The 21,047-nt window shown below is 39.0% G+C and overlaps 1 protein-coding gene across 1 annotated transcript; it reads right to left on the bottom strand.

Moving 5' to 3' along the window:
• Positions 1–20,061: 20,061 nt before the first annotated feature.
• On the bottom strand, positions 20,062–20,568 carry LOC145122118 (uncharacterized). Its single transcript, XM_079057778.1, has one exon. The coding sequence runs from the start codon at positions 20,566–20,568 to the stop codon at positions 20,062–20,064; it is 507 nt and encodes a 168-aa protein (XP_078913904.1).
• Between the last annotated feature and the right edge of the window lie 479 nt (positions 20,569–21,047).

The raw sequence follows: 21,047 nt of genomic DNA, 5'->3' as shown, positions 1-21,047 counted from the left end.
ACTCAGCTTGGCATTACTCTGGATGGGTAATTCCCCTTTCTTGGATTCTTGCATACTGAACCTCTTCAGCACCTTATCTAAGTAAGTACTTTGACTAAGTCCAATTAGTCTCTTACTCCTATCTCTCAATATCCTTATCCCTAGGATATAGGCAGCTTCCCCAAGGTCCTTCATAGCGAAACACTTCCCAAGCCAGGACTTAACCACCTGCAAGGTTGGGACGTCGTTTCCTATGAGAAGTATGTCATCCACATACAATACCAAGAAGCTAACTATGCTCCCACTAGCCCTGACATACACACAAGACTCATCCTCACTCCTAGAAAAGCCAAACTCTTTGACTTTCTCATCAAAGCAAAGATTCCATCTGCGAGATGCTTGTTTCAATCCATAAATGGATTTCTCAAGCTTACACACTCTATTAGGGTATTTTGGATTGACAAAACCCTCTGGCTGAGCCATGTAAACATCCTCAGCCAACTTCCCATTAAGGAAAGCGGTTTTGACATCCATTTGCCATATTTCATAATCATGAAATGCATCGATAGCTAACAATACTCTAATAGACTTAATCTTAGCTACTGGTGAGAAGGTCTCATCATAGTCAACTCCCGGAGTTTGAGTAAAGCCCTTCGCAACCAGTCGCGCTTTATAAGTGTGTACTTTCCCTTCCATGTCGGTCTTCTTCTTGAAGATCCATTTGCACCCAACTGTCTTACGACCTGGTACATTGTCAACCAAGTTCCAAACTTGATTGTCATACATGGACTGAATCTCGCTGTCCATAGCCTCCTTCCATTTAGCAGACTCAGGGCCTGTCATGGCTTCCCTGTAATTATTAGGTTCATCCAAATCTATCAATGTACTATCACTGATAAATATATCACCTTTAGTGGTGATGTGATAACCATAATAAAAGTCAGGTGTGTTCCTCACCCTAGTGGAACGTCTTGGAGGTACAGACTCATCTATCGGATCAACAGGAGTTTCCTCCTCAGGTTGGTCGATAGCATTTGAGGTTCCTTCACCACTTGACTCTTGAAGCTCTTCAAGGTCAATTTGCCTCCCACTGTCCCCTTGGCTTATGAATTCTCTCTCACGAAAGACTCCTCTTCTCGCTACAAAGACCACATTATCACTAGGTCTGTAGAAGAGGTAACCAAAGGATCTCTGTGGGTAGCCGATGAAAATACACCTCTTACTTCGAGGTTCAAGCTTATCATGAGTCTCCCGCCTCACGAAAGCTTCACAATCCCAAATCTTGATGTGGTCCAAATTGGGAACTTTCCCAGTCCACATCTCGTGAGGTGTTTTGGCAACCTTTTTAGTAGGGACTAGATTAAGGATATGGGCGGCAGTCTCTAAGGCATACCCCCAAAAAGAGATTGGTAACGAAGCTCGACTCATCATGGAACGAACCATATCCAACAAGGTTCGATTGCGCCTCTCAGCCACACCATTCAACTGTGGTGTCCTGGGAGGTGTCAATTGTGAGACAATCCCATATTCCTTAAGATAGTCAAGGAACTCAATGCTAAGATACTCTCCTCCCCGATCGGATCGGAGCATCTTGATGTTCCTGCCCAATTGATTCTCAACTTCCTGCTTAAACTCTTTGAAGTTTTCAAAGGTTTCTGACTTATGCTTGATTAAGTAAATATATCCATATCTACTATAATCATCAGTAAAAGTCACATAATAGCGATTAGCATCCCTTGTAGCAACTTTGAAGGGCCCACACATATCCGTGTGTACAAGGTCCAACAAACCTTTACCCCTATCACAAATACCTGTGAAGGATGACTTTGTCATTTTTCCAAGTAAACAAGATTCGCAACTATCATCTGACTTGAGGTCAAATGATTCCAAGACTCCAGCCTTTTGGAGTTGGCCTATGCGCTTCTTGTTAACATGTCCAAGACGACAATGCCACAAGGATGCTTTATCCAAGCTATCTGAAGAATCAATATACAACACATTATTCCCTAGATTGTCTACAACATTCACGGCTTCATATACACCATCAGAAGGTAATGCTTTAAAGTAAAATGCATCATTGTAATAAACATTAATAGCACCATTTTTATTATCAAATGAAAATGTAAACCCTTGTTTGTACAAGCCATGAAAAGAAATAATATTTCTCGCCATTTCGGGCGAGTAACAACACTTATTCAAATCTAACATTAACCCATTATTAAGCAATAAAGAATAAACTCCTATCTTGGTAACAAGTGATGCTTTCCTGTTGCCCATGACTAAGTTTATCTTCCCGTGCTCCACTTGCTCACTTCTTCTTAGTGCCTGCAAATCAGTACAAATGTGAATACCACAACCTGTATCAAGCACCCAAGAATTAGCATTAGATGAGTTGTTAGACAATATTGTGTAAATACCTGCATGGGTGGGTTTAACCTTCCCATCCTTTACATCTTGCAGATATTTGGGGCAGCTTCGCTTGAAGTGTCCCTTATCCTGGCAATAGAAGCACTGTGCTTCCTTTGGGTTTGAAGAAGGAGTAATGGGACCTTTCTTTGTCCTACTTGAAGAGGAACCATCAAGAGTCTTACCCTTGGTACCCTTCGAAGGGCTTTTCCTCTTCTTACCCTTTCCCTGCCCAATAGCCAGAACAGGGGCTGTTGAAGGAGTAGAAGTAGCAACCGCTTTACCCTTAAGGTCATTTTCAGCTGTCCTTAAGAGTCCTTGAAGTTTGCTAAGTGTGACTTCCTCCTTGTTCATATGATAAGTCATACGAAACTGATCATAACTTGGAGGTAAGGAATGGAGAATGATGTCAATCGCCATTTCCTCAGGGAAGTCAACATTGAGCTTTAGCAACCGGTCAACGAACCTCTGCATCTTCTGCAAGTGACCGGTGATGGGTTCACCATCCTTCATCCTTGCGGTTATCATGGAGGAAATGATTTCATACCTCTCTTGACGCGCACTCTGATGGTACCTTTCCATCAGATCCAGGTGCATCTCATAGGGGTAGAAATCTTCATAAGATTTTTGGAGTTCAGGAGTCATGGTGGCCATCATGATGCATGCTACTTTAGTAGCATCCTTTTCATGTGCAACAAACTCCGCAAACTCTTCAGGAGTAGCAGTGGCATCATTAACAACCTTAAGCTCCCTATCGAGGACATATTCTTTGTCCTCATAGCGGGTAATCATCCTGATGTTTCTGATCCACTCATTAAAGTTGGATCCATCAAAGATGACCTTACCACACAAGTTCATTAGGGAAAAGGAGCCTGTAGGGTTTGAGCCAGAAGCATTGTTGGAAGACATCTGAAAGGAAAGAAAGACAAGTTTCATTAGATTAAGAGTCCTTAATAAGTCACCCAAATGAAATATTAAGGCTAAGATCCAACAAACTATTTATAGGTGGAAGAGGGATGTCGTAATCCACACTATAAAATATTTGAAGGTAGGTAAATGACGATTTACCAATTTCCACCATAAGAACGAAATATTTTATTATTAGGTTTTATTGGTTTTGAAACTCCTAGATCTTTTGAGATACATTGAACTTTTCAATGGCATGTTTGAATCTCGATTGTGCCCTCTCAAGTTTGTGACTGGGATGCCGAGGATCACAAACAAGGTGTAAATAACCATACAAATTGACTTGGTACCCTCAACAATATTACCTAATCGATGTGCCGGTTAACCACACACGCTCCACCGATCTATAATAAAGTCAAGTTACCCTTTGCCACACTTACTAGTCCATGTTAGTGTGCCGGTTAACCACACACGCTCCACTAACGACTTGGTAAGGTACAAAGTGTAATTTTATGGGCTAGCACCAATTTCACATTTTCCTAAAGTAACTAAGATTGGGAATTTATAATGTATAGTTACTTTATAATTCATTATACTTTTAATAAGTATTTAAAGTCGTATCCTACCCGTTCGACTAATGACCCTCCACCGATCAAGGAAGCGATGGGTGAGAGTGGACACCCATTAAGTTGCCATTTTATAGGCAACAACCTTATACCCCCCTTATAGACTGGCTTCGTGAATGAGGCCTACTTGCGGTAAGTGTGACTTATTCTTATACATATCTATATAATAAAATTATAATAATAGTATAAGTGTTGATTTTTAAACTTTTTAAAAATCTAAGGTTTAATTTGGAATTAAAGTATTAAGGTGTAAGACTTTTCAAATTCCAAAACTTGAGGGCAAGAATTGAAACTATTCCAAGTCTCTTCAATTTGTAACTTATGAGTTTTAATGGTTCATAAAAAGAAGACTCTTCATTTTATGAAACCTCATTAGTTCTTTAATCACAATTAAAAGAAGTGACTTTTGGTTATCCATAACTTGAGGACAAGTTATGGACACCATCATTGCCATTAAGATCATGAATTAAACACACATAAAGGTTACACATAATTCCTATGATCTTCTAAAACTCATAAGAACAAATATTCATATCAAACAATTTCAAGAAATCATATTAACATATACAATACTTGAAAATTGATAAAAGTCATGTAAAATGGGTTAACATAATCATTATCATTTTGAAAAACAGATTTTACAAGTCCAAAACAGATTGGGATAATGATCTTAATCCATTTCCAGCAACAAAACTCGAAAAAACTGCCCAGCACGCTCCTACTCGCCGAGTGCATTATCCTACTCGCCGAGTAGGATGAATTTTGCCTTGGACTCGGCGAGTCCTCCCCATGGACTCGGCGAGTCCAGTCGTCAGAGTGCAGAATTTTCGATTTTTAAGCAGTTTTGCATCAAGTATACAGAAACAATCTAGGCTCTGATACCACTGATGGGTTTTGAGCATTCTAACACTTCCTAAGTGTACATGCAACCCTAATAACCTTGAATCTATGTTTTCTCTATATACATGCACATTTCTTTTTCAAGGTTATTTCCTAACTAGCATGGGATGGGGATTACATAAAACATAAAACTAGTAGAAATACATACCTTGTTGTTGCTTGGATTCCTTCAAGACTTTGTGAGCCTAGCACCCCAAATGTTGTGCCTCAAATGCTTCACACAACACCACAAAACTTGGAATAACTTGAGAGAATACTTCTTACACTTGTAAATCGGTTATGCCCTCTCTAGAATCCACTAGGTCCGATTTTACTAGCCAAAGGGTTCCTTTTATAGTGTAGTCACAATTAGGGTTTACACATGAATGCCCTTAATTGTCATGACTCTTGATTTCTCATGATCCATGGGTATGTAACTCCCATGGACTATCCATGGAGCTCCATATGGTTATAACCAAGCCCATAAACCATGGATCATTAATCCACCATAAAAGAGTTGATGATTGTCATAATTAACCCTATATATTTAATTAGTCTCAATTTGATCACTAAATTAATACTAGATTAATACTTGATCAATACTAATTAAATAATACTATTATTAATATATTAGAACTTATAATATATTAATAATCATAAGTGCCTTATTCTCTCATCTAGTCTATCCAAGTATTACAATGCCATGCAACCCAAATGGACCATGCCGGGTCGGGTCAAGTACATACAAAATAAAGTTATGGACTTAGACACTATATCCAACAAAGTCTTCACATTACATGAGAATTGAAGGATTCCCAATCCTTCTCGCTTTCTAATATCCCACTGATGACAACCTGTGCCTGCCAATGCTAGCGTTTAATCGTCGATTAAACCTTGAGATCTCCCATCCTCGGAAATCTCGATGAGTACTCTTGAAATCTGATCCAGTCTGACACCCCAATCCATCTAACATGCTGTCAATTGAAGACCTTAATCTTCACTCTAAATGACGAATCCTCGTCCCCACTCCCAATTTTGCAGTACCACTGAACTCCAACCGAACACAGCCCATGCAAAAACACATTTCTCTTGAACATCCAATGACCAACCACTTATGCATCTAACACTCGCGACTGACACTACCCTCTTCCTATCACCAGTTCTGTCCTAGCAACGGTAGTGCCTTGAACTCCAAAGTTCATCCATAAACAATTACCGACCATACCTGAACAATGATAGAACCCCTGAACGCTGAATTCACTGGAGAACTATAGCTCTACTCCTGACCGAGTATCCTCTTACTAATTCTTCTGCACAGATCCCGACAAAGATCCGGAATAATAACAGTACACGCGAAACGCATTCCGCAAGATGCATCCCTCTGTGGGTTCATCAAGGACCTTTCGGCATGCAGGATGACATATATGATCCTTGATAACCCAAACACTAACAGAAAACCGACCCGAGATCTGACTCATCCAAACTCACTGGCAATCCCAAAGAGATATGTATTCCAAACATCCATCTAATAGTAGTAGAGGATGGCATACTCGCAACATCTGGAGGAATCCTAATCACCTCCAGCTGACATGATCAACCATGCCACACCTGTAGCAGCCTAAACCCTTGGAGTGACAAACTCCCTCGTGTACTCTCTCGTACACATTGCACTGACTCCGGCCCTACTGGCCTTTCACCCGATGATCGGAGGTTACGGGTCTCTTCCCGCGACCCTCAACTATACGCACCTGGTACGAACCTCTCTTCTCAAAGCGCTCCAAATCGATCTCGCATCTGCAACTTCTTGGAAATCATATCCTTCAGGGTCTGACACCCTGTCACGCTCACTATCTCGCTTGCCAATGGCTAAGCTGCAACAACTGGAACATTCTCTATCCCCAAACTGGGTCACGAAATCCTCCCTGAAGCTTCTTAGATTCTCCAAGACTCTCACTGATTCGAGTATGGATCCTGTGATTTCAGTAGTACGGGACCAATACTACCTTCCACACTTATCCATACTTTCCTCAGCAATCCTCCCGAATCCTCCAAGTCACTTCCTCAAACTGGTACTCCCAAGTCTCAATCATCTTCACTACTAACCCACTGAAACATATCCTAGGCTTCCCTAGGTTTCTGTACCCACCCAGTCCTCAGCTGCTGAAAGATTCCCAGTAATGTCAACTAGCTACCTCATGAATATAGCCACATGCAACAGAGATCAGATAATCCTTCAAGTAACAGACTCATCCCTATAACGGTTAGACTCAAACGAGAGCTGCGCAATAGGGTCAAATCTATCACTCTGAGATTATCCAGCCTGTGCCACATGTGACTTAGCATATTTACTTAATAGCTAACTCACATTACTAAGAGTCCCACAAAGCACAAAGCAAGTAGCATTCAGACAATGGAAAATCTAACCATCATATTCCAATCAAATCATTCTATCCTCTAATCAGGAATCTGTACATGCAATTCAAAGGCTCATACAATCAGGCATAACCTAAACAGGCTATCCTATTACTGACTGATCAGTACTAACATGCAAGTCTACAAGCACATACAATAGGCATATAAGGCATCCTCCCTAGATCCTTAGCCCTAATCTAGCATGCAGTTCTCATAATTATATCATATTATAACATCTCATAACATGTATGGATATCTTGGGGAAAACTTACTTGAGCTCGACTGATTGCACGCATCACACACTTTGTTCTTCTCAAAGTTATTTTCTCTTTTATAAAATGGTTTTACTTTTGAAAATTCTCATACCAAGTCCTTAGTTTGAGTTCAGACACACCCGAGAGTATGTTCGAATCCCTCAAACCAAGGCTTTAATACCAACTTGTAACATCCCAAAAATACAGGCCAAAAATTTCATTTTAATTATGTTATTACATAAAATCATCAGTATAAAAACATTGTTAATAACGTCTCATGTCAAAACCCAAGTGTCAGTAATCCAAAACATAGTATCATAAAACCATATCAGAGCGTAATCCCCAAGGATCTCATGTGCGGAAAACATAGTGTGATGCGCTGCGATCGAGTCGGCTCCTTTCCTTTGAAAACGAAGTACCTGAAACCAAAACTGAAAACCGTAAGCACAAAGCTTAGTGAGTTCCCCCATCATACCACATACCATACAATCACATAGCATACATACTGCCGGGCAATTCTGGGGTGCCCAAGCTACCCGATACGGCCATTCTGGGGTGCCGACCTACCCGGTACGACCATTATGGGGTGCCAACCTACCCGTGTCAAGCCATTCTGGGGTGCTAACCTACCCGTGTCAAGCCATTCTGGGGTGCTGACCTACTCATGTCAAGCCATTCTGGGGTGTTGACCTACCCGTCGGTCCTAACAACCGACCCTCGGGGACTATTCCACCCCCTACTGCTACTATCACATATATCATAACATAAACATACTATCAGACATATCTGGGGTGTCCGAACTACCCTTCGGTCCCGACAACCGAACTTGGGGACTATTCCCCTCCTACTACCACTATCACATATAACATATCATGCCAGCATATAAACATATCATCACATACTGTCAGACATATCTGGGGTGTCTGACCTACCCTTCGGTCCTAACAACCGAACTCTACTACTATCACATATAACATATAATGCCAGCATATAACATATCAGGTAGTAGCAAACCTTGATGATATCACAAAGACAATCATCTAACATACAACTCCTACTGGTGGGCCGGAATTGTGGCCGTAGACCCACCGCTACTGGAAGGTAACTCACCTCGCACTGCTGAAGTCCCAAAGACTCAACCCCACACTGCTGACGTCCCGCAGACTCAACCACAGCTGCTGGATGACAGATTCCCGGTCTGTCAATATCAAAACATTACCCAATTAATAATTGGGTTCCACTACATAACCATAAGTACATGCTTTGGGTAATTACTACATTACCCCTATCTTGGCGTATTTAAGCCCAAAGCCCAATCCAAAGGCCCAAAAATCCAACTATGGCTCAAAGCCCAACATATGGCCCAATTTTCCAAATTGGGCCCAAGCCTATAATGGTCTCATTCTAAGGCCCAACATCATATAATCATTAAGGCCCAAACTATGGCCCCTCTATGGCCCAATTTTCCAAATTGGGCCCAAACCTCTTACATGGGCCTTACCCTAGGCCCATTAAATATTCTAGTCCATTTGCTTGACTTTGGATGGCCCATTAATAACGCAATCATCAAGGCCCAATAGAAGGCCCAACAATACACCCATGTGAAATTAAGGTTTCACATAAATGACGATTAGGGTTAAGTGTTTCTCACTTAACCCATTAAGGACTTAATCCATTAAGTCCATCATTCTTCTAAATAAGTCATATGGTGTGATTGGGCTTAATCACACAATTCCATTATTCCAATGGCCCACAAGTGGGTCTCAATAAGTCCAAGCCCATAAATCCAATATTAGGGTTTTCTAAACCTTAATTAGGGTTTCCAACCCATCATAGCCCAATAGACCCATTAGTTAAATCCTTGGATCCATTAGGGTCCATTAAGCCCATTAGACACATGTTTGGGCTTTTATGCCCATTAAGCCTCATTGGGCCCATTAGGGTTTCAAGGCCCATTAGGGTTTTAGTCCCTTGACCAAACATCCCCAAACTAGCAATCCCAACACGACCAAGCACACCGCCACCCGACAAGGCGGCCGGTGGCGGCAGGAGGCGGCAGCCACCACCCTAAGGTGGTGATTTTCAATTTCTTTTCATTATTCTTCTTTCTAGTACACTTTACAATGGTAAATCTCAACTAAAAACGCACACACCCACTAAACACACACATACATGGCGGTGTATGGTGGCAGCCACCACCTCACGGTGGTGGTGGTGGCTTTTCTAGCTAATTCCGATTACACAATATAGCAACAGTGCACATACATATAAAGTAACACGCACACGCACACAACCACCACCCTACGGTGGCTTGTGGTGGCAGAAATGATTTCAAGGCATCAACCACCATGGTCGGCGGCCATGGTGGGTTTTTCCTCAATCTCCGGTGAAGCAAACACACCCACTCACGTTTTCTGGTTCGAAGATGAGTCCAGCCACCCACCTGGTGGCGTTCAACGGACGACAGCAACCCATAATGGCAGATAACCGTGGCGCTTGCGGCGGCGGCGAGCCACAATGACAGCAACGGTGGTCATCGTAGCTTCTTAGTGGACATTTCGAGATACCGACAACCATAAGAAGAAGAAGAAGAAGAATGTAACAGGGGATGGGTAGCAGCGAACGGTCACAACTGCGTCGGCGGTCTTCACTGGCTTCTTCCCGGCGGCCCTCGATGGCTATTGGAGCGACGTCATTGCTAGAAACGACCGTGGCGGCACTAAACGGTCCGACGACCCACCAAACCAACGTCACCTGTGGCTCTTCATCGTTTTTGTGGCTGCAACGGCGGGTAATGACTTCATCGGAGGTGGTGGTGTGGTACCGGAAATCGCAAGTGAAGGTGGCGGCTGGAGGGTATGGTTAGAGAGGATAGCGGCTGCATCGTCCATTAGGGTTAGGGCAACCGGGGATGCGGGTTCATATATCCCGCTCCTAACAAACTTCCATCCATATTAACAACATCAGTCCCTCTTTTCCTCCTTTCTTTCAAAATAAGGCCGATATTTACCATATAAACCCTCATAATCATAATCTCTTACAATTTAAGTACAATATTTACTTAACAGCCCTCCGCCTTGGAAATCTTTTCAAAACTAATCCAGGATTTACCTTTTTAACCCCCGATTCCATAAATCTTTACAATATAACCCAAAATTTTCATTTTATCCCTTAGTTTCATAATTCCTTTCATATTGAGTCCTAATTGTTACCCATCAGCCCCTGTCTTCATAAATAATTATAAGACGAGTCTGAAAATTACACTTTTAACCCCTAATCTCTTAAAGTGGGACAATTAGCTCTACGAGACCATCATTTGGTATATAATTATTTATTTTAGGGCTTCTATTCGTTCATTATTTTATTTATTTATTAGATAAATAAACAGGGTGTTACATAAAGTTAGTAGCTTTAATTACTTTATCTAAGATGTGATTAATCCTAACTCTAATTATTTAATGATCATAAAAAATTAGGTTACAAATTCATGCAATTAGAATGATCAACTATCACCCATAACTTGATTAATAAGCAATATAAACTAGAACTAAAACATGCTAGAGTTTTAATTATCAAACACAAGTAACACCAACATATATCATCCAATAATCAAAATCAACACATAAGGGTTAGGTTCATCTTCACCAAACAGAAGTATAAGGTTTTTAGCCTCTTATAGTAGCAGAAAAACACACAAAACCTATGCAATTAAGACTAGACATGAGTATGTTTACCAAATCAAATAGATTTATGTAGAATTCTTCTAAATATTCTTTAACTCTTGAGCTCCAATTGCTTCTCGATCTTCTTCTGAGTTTCCATAGGGTTTTAGTCACAATTCTCCTCAGAAAATCAGTCAGAAGTCCCCACATTCGATCTAATGATCATATATATATATATATATATATATATATATATATATATATATATATATATATATATATATATATATATATATATATATATATATATATATATATAGTTGCCTAAAATCCGATCGCCACGATGTGGTTAACCGTCACTAGGTCGTGGTCTTCGTGAATATCCCGTATTTTCCAAGTCAACTTATTGGTCGAGAATCTTCCATTCGCCACATAGTGGTGGACCATCACCATGCCGTGGTCTTCTATCTTCAAGCCTTACTTGTCTTCCTTTTGCATTAGCTCATCCATCCATGCTTCTAGCTCCTCGTTTGCTTCCTTTTCATCATGAGCATGTCTTTGCTACTACAAAACAAATTTCAAACATATCAAGCACTTTTTGACCCAAATTAAACATAATTGTAGCTAAAAGTATTAAGATAGTGTATGAAATACATAGGTAAATATGCACATATCAAGTTGAGATCCCAAGGCTTGGTGGATCCTAAAGTCATCTTTCAAATGCTCATCATGTATGAAGAAAGCACTTTGATCTCATTTAAGAAATAGGTTACTTCATGGCTATATCTCTGATCTACCCACTTTGCTGCAATCTTGATACTTGTTCTTGAGTGTATAATCTATCCCATATACACCATCCCGTAACCACCCAGTTTGATGATACTTTTCAGGACCGGTTGCCTGTTTTATATCTTCAAATGGAATTCTAAAGTGATATAATTTTTGGAGGATCAACGTGACGATTCAATTTGGTAATAAATTACAAAAGGTATTGTAATTTGTAAGTAAAACTAAAGGTTTACCTTCAATCTCTGTCCAAATCATGAAGAAATAAGAAATATGAATGATTGACCATCCCAATCAAAACCTCCGACTATAGTTTTCGTCGGCCTCCACTTCAACAACATAACCAGACCACCACCAGCAATGATAACACAACCACTGTCGTCGATCCATACCAGAAACAACAACAAGGTCGCTTCCTGCTTGCATCACCTCCTCCCTACCTTTATCTCAATCCAGATTTCTCTATGTGTCTCTATTTTTCTCAGTGATTATTGATATACCCACAACATAGAAGAGCACGTCGGTTTTTAATTACACAGTGGTGCAAAGCTCATCGGAATCTTTACAGCCGTCGGAGAATTCAAATTTGGTTGCTGAATCTTTTTCGATTTCTCTATGTGTTTGTGTGTTGTTTCTATGACTTGATTTTGGCTTTTTGTTCATTAATTTGGGAATATCTTGAGAAGACGGAGAGAGAGAGAGAGAGAGAAAGAGGTAGCCCTTCTTATTTTTAATTACTAAAGTAAATAAATAAGTATTAGATTTAAAAAAATGAAAGAAAAATGGAAAATAAATACCCTAAGGTTATTACAGTCATTTTAATATCTAGAGGGAAATCAAATTAACTCAAAAGGACCACCAATCCAAAAAAATGAGGATTTAGACGAAAACCTGAAAAAAAAAAAATACCATAGAGACCATTTTTGCAGTTTTGTCAAGATAAAAGCCTTGAATTAGATATTCAAAACCGAGTCTTATTAAAAGACAATAAAATATAACAAACATCATCCAAAACAACTTCCATACCACATAATATCCACGTCATCCAAGTTCTTTATTTAATTTAGGGAAAACTCCAAAAAAGTTCTTACATATTGGCCTCATAATCGATTTAGTAATTATATATTTTTTTATTCAATTAAGTCCTAAAAACTGCAATCGTATTCACTTTAACCCTTTGATCCGGTCAACAAGTCATCCAACTTTCAAAAATTACACTTTTGGCCAAGATTTCAAACTTTATTACAAATTTGGTCCAAAAATTACACTTTTGGCCCATATTTTAAATTTTATTACAAATTTGGTCAAAAATTTATCCTTTTGGCCTAAATTTCATAATTTTGTTATGAATTCATCATAATTTTAGTTTTTTTACAACTTTTTTTTCTCAAAAAAATTTCGAATATGTTTTTTCTTTCAAAAAATCATATTTATACAAAAAAAAACATATTTTCACATAAAAATCTTATACTTTCTATATAAAAACTATTTTTATAAAACTTTTTTATATATGAAATACCTATTTTTAAAAATAGGTATTTATCAAGTACATAAATATATACAAATTCATTTTTATAAAAAAAAATATATACAAACACATATTTTACAAAAAAAAATCTATACAAACACCTATTTTATTGTAAATATATTTGTATACAAACACATATTTATAATATATATATATATATATATATATATATATATATATATACATCGTTTGGCGCGGGTAAAAGGCTAGTGTGTTTGTGTATATATATATATATATATATATATATATATATATATATATATATATATATATATATATATATAGCCTTTTACCCGTGCCAAACGATGGGTGAAAATAGTTTCTTTCGGTATTATTTCTATTTGTTAACATGTATGATTGGACACCTAAATTTGACATGAAGGTAATGAAAAAGTAAACTCCTACTAGTAAAATCTAATTTGCTTTGGAAGATGGTAACTTATAACTTGAAAATTACCCCATTTTGATATATTATTTTGGGTTTAAAAAAAATATAACCTTGTGTGTGTTGAAAAATAAAGTTTTATGACAATAAATTTTTTTTTTAATTTGAAGACGCACATTTTTTTTATTAGTGATTAAAATTGCTTTTAAATTTTGAATATGAGTTATTATTTTATGGTATTAATTCTTATATTACTATTATTTAGAGTATATATATATATATATATATATATATATATATATATATATATATATATATATATATATATATATATAATTTAATTGTCGAGAATTTACTTCTCAAATGATGCTTTTTTTATCACAACATGTTTGTATATTTTTTTTTTATAAAAACATGTTTGTATACATTTGTTTATAAAAACGTGTTTGAATATATTTTTATAAAATATGTGTTTATATACATTTTATATATAAACGTGTTTGAATACAAATGCTTTTATTGTAAAACATATGATTATAAAAATATATAAATATGTTTTTACAAAAGAAATGTATACAAACATTTATTTGGATGCATATAAATATGTTAAAAAAAAAGTTTTTATATAGAAAATATAATATTTTTATGTGAAAATATGTTTTTTTTGTATAAATATGATTTTATAAAGAAAAAATATATTCAAATTTTTTTGAGAAAAAATATTGTAAAAGAAACTAAAGTGAGGAACTCGGTCTGATGAACCCTTTACTAAGTAGCTCATCAAGCTGGCTGGATAACTCCTGCATTTCTGCTGGCGCTAATCGATACGGAGACTTGGCTACAGGGGTAGCTCCAGGAATTAGGTCGATGCGAAACTCGACTTGGCTTTCGGGAGAAATTCCCGGGAGCTCTTCGGGAAAAACATCAGGAAAGTTGCAGACTTCGGGGATGCTCTCGAGATCTTTAACTTCCTGTTTCTCGTTTATCACATGGGCTAGGAATGCATGACACTCCTTTCGCAGAAGCTTTTGGGCTTTGATGCATGAAATGATGCGAAGATTGGAACTAAGCTTATCGCCGTAGATCATGAGGGTTTAACCAGAAGGGAGATTAAGGCGGATAGCTTTTTCGTAACAAAGGATATCAGCATGATTGGGGCTCAACCAATCCATGCCAATGATAACATCAAAGCTCTTTATGGAAACTGGCATAAGGTCGATGAGAAAAGAATGATCGTTTAGGGTAAGGGTGCAGCCTATGAATATATCGTTAGCGTTCTCCTTCTCGCCGTTAGCCATTTCGACGGTAAACTTTTCGGTTAATGGTTGAGGATTATGTTTAAGAAGATGTTTGAATGAATGGCTAACAAAACTTCGTTCCGCACCAGAATCGAAAAGGATGCATGCATAAGAGTTGTCGAGAAGTAACGTACCCGTGACAACGGTGGGGTCGACGACTGCCTCCTCTTGCCCCATAGTTAGAACTCTCCCGGTGTTGTTGGTTGTCGCTGCTTTGGGGCAGTTTCGCTTGAAATGCCCGACTTCACCGCAACCGTAGAAGGCCTGACCGACACCTGCTCCGGAAGCTTGATTGATTGGTTGGGCTGGGTTTCTGCAGTTTCGATCAATGTGGCCCTTCTTGCCACAGTTGTTGCAGAGCTTTTCACGACAAGGCCCGGAAGTACGATGGTGGTAACTGCACTTGTTGCACCAGGGGAGGGTACCAGTGTATCCACTGGTAGGAGCTTGAGTTGTAGGAGCGGTGGCAGGAGTTGTAGCAGCGTGAACTGCCACAGTTTGCTGTTTCTTCGAGGATCCTTGCGAACCCTGACCCTTTCGTTTGTTCCAGAATTTCTTTTTATTTTCACCGCTCCCCTTAACCGGTTCAAGAGCGGTGGCCACTTCCTCGAGATCGTCACCATGATCAATCAGAATTTGCGCCAAGCATTTAGCGCTGTCGAAGGTGTCTGGCTTCGCAGACAAAACATTTCCCTTGGTTGGCTGGGTCAGCCCCCAAATGAATCGTTCAATCTTTTTGCTTTCTGGAGAGATCATTCCCGGACAAAGGAGTGCTAGGTCTTCAAACCTAGAAGTGTAGGTAGCAATGTCGGAACCCTTCATCCTTAGGGTCCAGAGTTCGTGTTCCAGTTTCTGCATCTGGCCCCGTGGGCAGTACTCGGCTATCATAAGTTCCTTTAGGATTGTCCAACCCATAGCATTTGCCATCGGTAGGGTTAAGGACTTGACTCGGCCATTCCACCAGGTCAATGCTCTATTGGAGAAAGTGCAAGCGGCGAATTTCACTTTGTTGGCTTCAAAACAGGCACAAATTTCAAATATGGACTCAATCTTTTCGAACCATTGAGTCAGGGAAATAACACCTCCTGAGCCGTCGAAAGGTGTGGGTTTTGCGTTCATGAAATCCTTATAAGAGCATTCTTTCTGGTGTTCTTGACCACCTTCCTGGATTTGGGGATGCATACCACCTCCCTGACCACCAGATCCGCTAGGATTCATCTGTGACATCGCGGCCGCCACAGCAGCAGTAACAGCTGCCTGGAACATGACAGGGTCAAATTGAGGAGGCGGTGGTGGTGGTGGAGTGTCGTCGTTTCTCCTGACAGGTCTCTTTCGGGGAGGCATCTTGATCTAAAATGATCAGGAAAGAGGGGATGGTAAGTCCTCTGAATAGAATCAAGAGATATGAAACAAGAGATATCTCATTATGGGAGTTAGAGTGTTCTACTAAGCGATAGAACAGGGAAAAGTTACTAAAGCAAGTAAACTATCGCTAAGGAAGGAATGAGTAGCAACACTCGGAAAGAATTTCTACAATGTATTCAGTTTTGACTAAAATACTCCTATAGTATTTTAAGTTGAATGGATATTAGGTATGTTTTAGGCCTGTTGCAACACCAAAGTCACTCCCAAGCACATGTTGGTCATGTATCGAATAAATATAGTTGATCAGGCTATATTGACCCTAGACATGATTACATAACTGCCAAGGTTTAACCACAGTGTTCAACATCCAATTACTTATGTTTTGTTCTACTTGAGACACGGATTCTGGTACTCGGGTATATTTGTATACTTTTTGTAAAAATACTTATATTTTAAAAGCATACTTTTAGTTTAGAGCTCTTAGGCCCCTTAGTGTTTATAGTTGTATACCATGTAAGGTTCGGTATACTTAGTTCACTATAAACAAGGGCTCTGATACCAATCTGTCACACCCCGAAACCGATGGCAGAAACGTTCCGGGGCGGAGGACGTCATGTAAAGTATCACAACCAATGTACATAGCAAGCATAGTAAACACAACCATTACATTGAATACATACATAGAAAAGTTTACATTGTGCTGAATACAAAGTTTATACATATCAGTTATAACAAAAGTAAAAGACGTGAATCCGATACGCTCCGTCTTCTCAAAAGGTTGGCAGGAGTACCTGTCTAACGAGAACCTGAGAATACAAGCAGTTTTAAAATATCAGCATAAAGCTAGTGAGTTCATAAGCATGTTTTGTAAGGAAAACCGGTTATTTAATCTTGTGATAAATACTTCATTTCCTTTAATAAAGATTGCTGTAATATCGAAAACCATCGTTACTGAGTTATGAAATACATAAGCATGTTTTTCCCAGAAAATCCCATATTTTCTAACATGTAAGTTGTTTGTCGATTTCCATAAGATAAGAAAAGCCCTGATTATCACCAGTAAGATAAGAAAACCATAAGATATGATCCCTGGATTTCCCTCCAGTACGAAGTAGGTAGTTTTATTACAGAAAACTATAGGTTAAGATCCCTGGAATACCCTCCAGTACGAAAGTAGGTAGTTGTATTACATAAAACTATAGGTTAAGATCCCTGGAAAACCCTCCAGTACGAAAGTAGGTAGTTTTATTACAGAAAACTATAGAAGAAGAAATAAATAAATCCGTGACCAAAGTTAGTTTGTTTAAATACGTATTGTGAGTCGTATAACCATACTGATTTGACCCGTGACCTCCTTGACGTTCTTCAGGCGTCGATCGATTTCTAAAATTTGTCACCCCAGGCGTGCCCACCTAACTGTAGCTAACAGTTAAGGTGTGGGATTGTCAGTCCCGAATAGATGTATCCAAAAATTTCACGTTCTCCCTCCAGGAGACTCTGGTTATACTTCCGGAGAGGATTTACTAGTACCCCGAAGGGTATAACGAAGACAAGTCTCACAAGCTACTATTAACTAATTCGCGTGATAATTGGTCGTTATCGAGTTTCGAAATCGTTTGGAACAAAGTAGAAATAATTAAATACAAGGTAATTATTTAGCATGATACACTAGATTAAACATGAATAAACTAAATCAGACATAGTTTATATATATTGACTTTGCATGAAATCTGAATCCGTAAAACAAGTAATAAAGATCCCAAATTATTCCCATAATAATTTGAATGGTTTGATAAGTTTCTCCGCTGTTTTGAAAACTATGTAATTATATTCAGAAAACGTCCCTTATACTCCACATATTACAAAAGGGATAAAGTATCTAAAGTTTGTCAGAAAATCGTATAATTACATCAGTTTTAAGTTACGAAAATCTTTATGATTTGCTTGTATTCCCCCCCCCCCCCTGAAAACATGAAAAACACGGAAAAAGTTGTAGGGGTATGAACTCACCAAACGAGGAATGTGCCGGTTAGGATGCTAAGTGTCAGTTTTAGGCTTGAACGCGCGCGAGGTTCCTATGTAACATAAGGAGATACATAATTGTATCTAATTAGACTTTGAATTATTAATTAAGTAAGATAATACACTCCGAGGCGCGAAAACACTTATCCCAAGTGTTAGGAATGATCCGGGTTGCATCTAAGGGGGTGTATGGCCTAGATATGGAGTTTGCTCTTCAAGAGTAAACTCTTAGAAGAGATTACGGCCCATAGACCATATCCCCATGAGTTTACGGCCGTAAACTCATGGGTGGCGTGTCCTTGGATGCTTAAAGGTCTTACATTGCACAAGGGAAGGTTCTAGGGTTGATTCAATGGCTTAGGAAGTGATCGGGACTTGAAATAACCTTGGAAATGGAGTTTGCTTCCCTTGAAGGACACTTGGGGAGTTTACTACCGTAAACACATGGGTTTATGACTGTAAACTCATGCTTGGTCCAATCTTGCATGATTTAGGGTTTCAAATGAAAGGATACAAAGTTCTATGCATTAATCCAAGCCATAGGGGGGAGTTAGGGCTCCATTTGACCTCCTTAAGGGAGTTTACGGCCAAGGGACCATTCCTTGGGGGTTTACGGCCGTAATCCCTTTATGGTCATGTTTTCTTTCAAGTTTAAGGTTCCTAATTCGATGGTGGTTGATTCTAGACATTATCCCAAGCCATAGGAGGTGTTTAAGGGCAATTTAACACCTTAAAAAGGTGTTTACGGCCTATGAAGGGGTGTTTACGGTCCAAGAATGCTCTTGGGCCGTAAACTCATGTTTACTCCCCAATAGATAAGATTTTGGTGTTCTAAGTCCATTCATGCAAGCCCCTAAGTCATAGCTAAGCACTAGAAGTGATTTGGAAGAGTTTTGGGGCTCCAAAACCCCATTTAAGGGTGTTTGCAGCCTTGGAGTGTTCTAGGGCCGTAAACACATGATTTTGGTACTTTCTCATGATTTAAACACGGATTTTCATGCCAAATAAGCTAAACAACAAGCTAGGATAGATCACTTACGAGTTTGGAGCTTGAAAGAGGTGTTTTTGGATCAAATTTGAGTTGTAGAGAGAGAGAGTGTGTTATGAGTGGGAAAAAGCTTCAAATGAAGTCCACTCACCCTTATATAGGGTTCGATTTTGTGGCCCGGTGGAAGTATACCCGATACCGACGTTAAACGGAGCTTATGGTCGTACCCGATTAAGTGTTCGTAACCCGATGTGGTTGTGAATTTGGAACTTTTTTAAAAAGAATAACAAGGGTGTTTCACGTGTTTCTAATGTGTTTGGACACTCATGAAGTCATAATAAAAGTCTCAATCTAAATAACCTAATCCAAAATGTTAACGGAACAATTTGATAAAGACGAGTTTCATTAACGGAAACGGGTTACAGTGGCGGGATAAATTTCAGGTTGTCACAAAACTTTTCTCAAAGAAATCCATTCTGGGGACACAATAGCACATGAAGGCGCTCACGCACTCACAGGCAATATGCTTCTTTTTGGGGAGTCTTAAGCCGGACTCCTTCCCACTTCAAGTTGTTTCAGCTCGTGTGAATTTGACGATTCCCCCTTCTTTTTCTTCAATTGGCATTCCTTCTTCATAATGTTTCACTCTATGTCCGTTAACCTTGAAAGGGATTCCGTCTTTTGATATAGGTTCAATAGCTCCATGTGGTAAAACTTGTTTAACAACAAACGGGCCATCCCACCTAGTGTGTAATTTGCCCAGGAAAAGCTTTAACCTTGAATTGAAGAGTAGCACCTTTTGTCCTTCATGAAAATCTTTATGACCTTTTAGTCTCATGTCATGCCATTTATTTGTCTTGTCCTTATATATTAATGAACTAGTGTATGCTTCATTTATAAGTTCTTCAAGGGCATTCATTTGTATCAATCGGTTGGCACGAAGTTCGGTTAGTTCAAAATTACAAATTTTCAAATCCCAAAATGCTTTATCCTCGATTTCAACCAGTAAGTGGCAATTCTTTCCATAAAGCAACCTATATGGTGTGGTACCAATAGGTGTTTTAAAAGCCATTCACATTGATCAAAGTGCATCATCAATCTTATCCGACCACTCTTTTTTATTACTTCCAACCGACCGCTCCAATATTCATTTTAATGCCCAGTTTGTAACTTCGGTTTGCCCACTCGTTTGTGGATGTTATGATGTTGAAAATATATGGTGTACACCATATTTTTGCAACACCTTAGCCAATTGCTCATTTGCAAAATGAATGCCCTGATCATTAATAAGAGCTTTAGGAACTCCAAACCTCGAGAATAACTTTTTAAGAAAACGCACCACCACTCGAGCATCATTAGTAGATAGTGCTTGTGCTTCCGCCCATTTAGACACATATTCGACTGCCACAAAGATGTATTTATTCCCTTTTGACATTGGGAATGGTCCCATAAAGTCAATCCCCCATATATCAAATATCTCACAAACTTGAATGCTATTTTGGGGCATCTCGTTTCGGGATGAAATATTTCCCGACCTTTGGCATGAATTGC

This window comes from Lactuca virosa, chromosome 6 (assembly GCF_052849685.1).
Source record: "Lactuca virosa cultivar CGN04683 chromosome 6, Lactuca_virosa_CGN04683_v6, whole genome shotgun sequence".
Classification (NCBI taxonomy): Eukaryota; Viridiplantae; Streptophyta; class Magnoliopsida; order Asterales; family Asteraceae; genus Lactuca; species Lactuca virosa.
The sequence above is the reverse complement of the archived record's forward strand: the minus strand, read 5'-3'. Positions and strand labels throughout refer to the sequence as shown.

Bases quoted from the DNA above. Each gene is read 5' to 3' on its own strand.
- LOC145122118 (XM_079057778.1), bottom strand. From the start codon at position 20,568: ATGGCTTTTAAAACACCTATTGGTACCACACCATATAGGTTGCTTTAT.